The sequence below is a fragment of the Choloepus didactylus genome, chromosome 6 (assembly GCF_015220235.1).
Source record: "Choloepus didactylus isolate mChoDid1 chromosome 6, mChoDid1.pri, whole genome shotgun sequence".
Classification (NCBI taxonomy): Eukaryota; Metazoa; Chordata; class Mammalia; order Pilosa; family Megalonychidae; genus Choloepus; species Choloepus didactylus.
The window spans coordinates 21,903,773-21,909,550 of record NC_051312.1 but is presented as its reverse complement, the minus strand read 5'-3'; the positions used below and the strand labels follow the sequence as shown (position 1 = coordinate 21,909,550).

At 30.4% G+C, this 5,778-nt stretch overlaps 1 protein-coding gene across 1 annotated transcript; it reads left to right on the top strand.

Moving 5' to 3' along the window:
• Positions 1-3,247: 3,247 nt before the first annotated feature.
• On the top strand, positions 3,248-4,186 carry LOC119537928 (olfactory receptor 8H1-like). Its single transcript, XM_037840551.1, has one exon. It carries the CDS (start codon positions 3,248-3,250, stop codon positions 4,184-4,186), a length of 939 nt encoding a protein of 312 aa, XP_037696479.1.
• The last annotated feature ends 1,592 nt before the right edge of the window (positions 4,187-5,778 follow it).

Here is a 5,778-nt window from a genome sequence, read left to right as displayed (position 1 = left end):
ACAAATTTTCTTCCCTCGACAAATCAGTTGCAATATATTCGAATCAGGTATGTCTAAAAATTTGTATAGAAGATAAAATTTTATCTTAAATATTGTAGTAACCAAAATAAAAGCCAGGAGAGAAGAATACGAACTTTAAAAATAAATGACATAAATTGAAATTATCACCTTAATAATTATTTTAAATGTAAGTGGGCAGTAATTAATAGGCACAGTAACTGACGCTATTAAAAGGTAAGACCCACCATACGACATTTGTGTGAAATGAAAAGAAGAATAAAGGGATGCACTGAAATATACCTGCAAGTATACCCATAAAAATATTATGGTGCAAATTAGTACAAGTACAAAAAGTAGACTTCTGTATTAAGGAATATGAAGAACAGTATAAAACAAAAATGGAGCCAATTTTCAGAAGAAAGTATAACAATTCTTAACAGAGCTTCAAAGGACATAAAACAAAATTTGACAAAGTAGAATGGAGGAATAGAATTTCAAAAAATAATAATACTGAATAATCAGCAGGGTTAAAATTCTAATTTTGCTGAAATGTAGGACAAGGAAAGCATTTCCCTTTCTGCTTCTTACTCCTGATCTGCAAAAATTATTTTACTAATAGAGATGAGATATTGTAATCTCACCAATAAACTTTCAGCAAAAGATTAGTTGTTAAATCACTTTTGTAAATTATCCATTGTTCAACATTCATTTATGCTACTCATAAGTGCACTCTAAGAATAGATTCCAATGCTGGGAAGAAGAAATCCCTCACGGTGAGTTTGCAAGCAGTAAGGAGACTATTAAGGTAGCATTGGTATAGAAAACTTCCATTGTTCCCTCTCTTGGCTTAAACGCAATGAAAATGAATTGTGTTTTTTTTTAATCTCCAAGTAAGCTTTCCTCCTTTTGATGAAGAGAATAATTTTCCTTCCAAATTTCATCAAATATATAATATATTATTTTGTATTTCCTTGATCCATACTAACAAATTCTCTCCTGAAATCTTGGAGTATAAAAATTTTTTCTTATAGGAGTTGCTTATAAATCTACATTAAAATTTGTTTTACAACTATTCATTAATGCAAGATCCACAAGAAAGCATTTCACTTGATTTGAGCTTAAAGACATTAAATTAATTATAGAACTTTACTCATCTCAGCACTGATTTTTATTTTCTTCTCTTGTATTTCCTTTAATATGGTAAAAGCTAATGACCTAAAATAATAAAACCAGTTGTAAAAACATTGTTATGGCTGAATACAACACATCTGCTGTGTAGATTAATTAGGTGACACTGACAGACCTGACTGGAGAAACTCTACCATATTTTCCTTGTGATGCCTCAAAAACTCCCATTCATGGTCTGGTGCACACTCCTAGAAAGAAGGTAGTTATTATGAACCAGCCAACACAAAATCCATGAAGTTATATTTAACATAGATCAAGGTGTATTATAAGTATTTTATAATACAACTATGTTACTGAACTCACAGTGTGATAAAAATTACGTGAACACGTAAGTATAAATAAAAATAAATGTTATGCACAAAATAAATTGATTGGAAGAAACATATCTAAGGATTAATGGCATTTATGAATGAGTATCATTTCTTTGAATTCTGCTTCATTCTAATTATTGTGTAACAAACAAAGATTCATATGTTAATATGATAGTACCATGCTTACAAATAAAAACTGTTTCATGTGAAAAATATTCTATAATATCTCTGGTGGTTAACCTTCTGGCCTTTCAGCCACAGATTAAGTATTACCCTAGAAATACCTTCTCTATTACACAGTCCTAAAATAGAGCTTCAAAAGAATACCAGAAAATGATGCTCAATATTATGTGGCTTCTAAGGGGAAGACAACTATGTGTTACAAATCTAACACAGTTGCATTCATCCTTAAAGTTTTATCATTGGAGTCATGCCAAGTAAGATTTCCTGGAAATTGGTCCTGACAATGACCATATGTTGCATTATCAGCAATCCCCAATATAAGAGGTGCTTGGCCTTATCAGGGGGATACACAGGCAATACTCTGCACTCTGCACTGCTTGAGTTCACAGTAGCTTCCTGGTATTCTTGTGAGACTTAATTTCCAGGTGAATTTTCTACTTAACAAGGGCCTGGGAAAAATTTTAGGTTGATTTATTTCTTCTCAGAAGAAAAACAAATGCATTCACAAAAAATAAAACATGTTATATCAAAGGAAAGAATATGTCAAAGAATTTTGAAAGTCTCTAAATGATTTACATATTTTTTTAGAAAAGCCGAGGGTGACAAATTTCTGGACAGATAATGCTGGAAGGAGTTTTTCACCACTTTTGGTTCATGTTAAGAATTATTCTTAAATTTAGAGTGTTTTAAATTATCTAAAATATGGGAATAATATTATTAGAATATGCATATACACACATTTCATGTAGGCATTGCCAAAATAATGACAAGAGTTATAGAAATAGAAATATAAAATTAATGGCACCAGAGTCATCAAGAAATATATGCATATTGAAAATACATTTTTGAAGAAATTTGATTTTCAATAAACATTTTATAAATGTATCTTCTGAAAATTAATAAAATCTAGTGGTCTATAAAATTAATATGCTCCAGTAAAATAGCCTAAGATTTTAATTCTTAATCTGTTACTTGTATTAAATAATATTGGATACAAAAGAACAGTAGAAGATGCATTAAAACACTCTATCATTTATTATGTATCTAGAATATTTTTTCCATTTTTCTGAAATTATAAATAGGAATATGGTATTATGAGCATGATCTCTAATTAACCATTCTTGATAGAATCACAGCACCATTAACTACTTTTGGTGCTGTCACAGCACCAAAAGTAGTTAATGGTGCTGACTCTGAGTAAGTTACATAACTTTTGGTGCCCTTTTACTCATCTAAAAAATGTTTACAATAGTAATATCTATGGTAGAATATTTTCATCTGGATAAATGTGTCAATGAAGGGAGTATTCATTACACCTTCAAGTTCATTTTAGTTATGCAATATGCAAGTATAAATATTATGTAATATACAAATGATGGTTTATACCTATAGATATTTGGCACACTAAGATTTTTATCATATTTTGCAAACTATATTATTATGAATTTGTAGAACTACTAAACTGTTTAAAAATTTACCAGATCATTCTTATAAACAAAAAGTCTTTCAAATTTTTACATGCTAAGTTATCTTTGATTTCTCAGCAGTTTAGAGCAGTGAATGCTATGGGAAATAAGAATGACTCAAATGTGACTGACTTCATCCTTATGGGATTGACAGACTCTGAAATAATCCAGTGGGTCCTTTTAATATTGTTTCTCCTGTTATACCTGATTACCCTGCTCGGGAATGGAGGGATGATACTTACAATTCACCTGGATCTCCAACTTCACACTCCCATGTACTTTTTCCTCAGTCAGCTCTCATTCCTTGATCTCAGTTACTCATCAGTCATCACACCTAAAACCTTAGAGAACTTACTGACTTCAAACAAGTATATTTCATTCACGGGCTGCTTCACCCAGATGTTTTTCTTTATCTTCTTGGGTACAACTGAATGTTTTCTTCTCTCCTCAATGGCCTATGACCGCTATGTAGCTATCTGCAATCCTCTTAACTACCAGGTTGTTATGTCTATGAGACTCTGCCAAATCCTCATTTCTGGGTCCTATATGATTGGCTTTACTGATTCCTTGGCCAATGTTCTTTGCATGAACAGTTTGCAGTTCTGCAGCTCCAATATAATTTATCACTTTTTCTGTGACTTAACCCCAATTTTAGCCCTGTCCTGCACTGACACTCATGAAACTGAAATCATGATATACATTCTTGCTGGCTCTACCCTAATGGTTTCTCTTATCACAATCTCTGTGTCCTACATATCCATTCTGTCTGCTATTCTAAAAATTAATTCCAATTCAGGAAAGTGCAAAGCCTTCTCTACTTGTGCCTCACACCTACTGGGAGTCACCATCTTTTATGGCACTACAATTTTTACTTATTTAAAACCTAAGAATTCCTACTCCTTAGGAAAAGATCAAGTGGCCTCTGTGTTTTATACTATGGTGATACCCATGCTGAATCCACTCATTTATAGTCTTAGGAACAAAGAAGTGAAAAATGCTATCATTAGGGTCATGCAGAAGAGAGAAGATTCTAGGTAAATGAAATGACATTGGCACTGAATGTTCAAGTCCATCTTTTCTTTTCTCCAGTTGGATATTTACTTGGATTCTCTCTAAAATACATAAGTTCTTTGATTTGTATTTCTGTTGAGCCATTTTTACTTGGTGAAATATGAGCTTGAATATTTCCAGGAATATAATTTTAGAAATCTACATAGTAATTTGGAATCTATGAAATACCTGTTAAACCTATAGTTTAAATACATGTGATTTTTAGGACAACAAATGTGCAAAACAACATGGTGATGTCTTTCTAATGGTATCATAGAAATCTCCATGCATGTTCCAGTTTAAGAGAATTTTATTATGGAGAGAACTCTCAGGAAACTTTCAATTTTTTCTGTAGAAAAGAAATATGCCACAGTTGTAAATAGTCCTAGTTTGGACTGAACAATTCAGGGTTTAGATTCTAGATGTGCCAGCTACTTAGCTGTGTATCCCTTAGAAAGGAACTGAAACTTTAAATCTACCTTCCTGAGCTATATAAGAAAAATTATAATTCTAATCTATAGAATTATTGTAAAGATGAAATTGCATGATGAATAGGAATAATTTAATGAAGTATTAATACATTTTGGCCAAAATCATCAGAATAATTATGTTCTTGCATTATTTTGAATACCCAATAGTTTTTCTATGAAAATGTACACTGGTGATTTTTAAATAATTTTGGTTAGTCTCCTTCATAAACAAACAGCTAAAAAGTAATAACAGACTTTAATATTTGGTCTAAGAGCAAGTAAAACCTTGTAATTGGAATTAACTTATAGATAAAGGTAAATGTGAACATTGAAGAAAATTTGGAAAATATTTCCAATTATTAAAGAAAATATAAATATCCTTACAATTTTTATAGTTTGTCCACAGTCTTCTCAGCTAATCTTATGTATGTGCATGGATATATTACACAGATATGTAAAGTTTTGTCATGTTCTACTTCTACTTTGCAGCTTTTATTTTCAACTCATCACTATAATCTTTGGTAATTCTATGACATTTAAACTTGGGCAATGGATGTTTTCTTGGTAAATGAGCTAAATCAAGAATATTGTCTTGCAATGCTATAAGACCCAAAAGGTTATAAATTAATGAGATTCAATATCTTCCTGCAGTCATGTCTTATTTTATTGTAATTGCTAGCCTTTTGAAATCCCTACCATTTTCTGATGTTTCTTTCACTAAGCTTAAATAATTAGTATTTCTTTGTAATAATTTTGGTAAGATTAAAAAAAATCATCCCCTTTCTCCTGATTTCTGTATATTTGGTACATTCTTTAAAAAGAAATAATTTTTTGAGTAAAATTCTTGGATCATTTGTTTTAAAATTTTAAATTTAAAATTTAAAATTAAGAAAAAATGTTAGGTTTTCTTCATAGAATTTTAATGATTTAATTTCTTAAATGATTTTTGAAAACTTAAAGAAGTTCAACCTTGCTTTAGGAGTAAAATGTAAATGAATTTTTCCTAGTTCATCTCTGTTAAATAATTTATTCAAATAATTAAAATATGTGACTGTTAAAAAGTGTTTATTTTTCTCTTATAAGTGAAAGTTATTTTCAGTAGTTATTCTA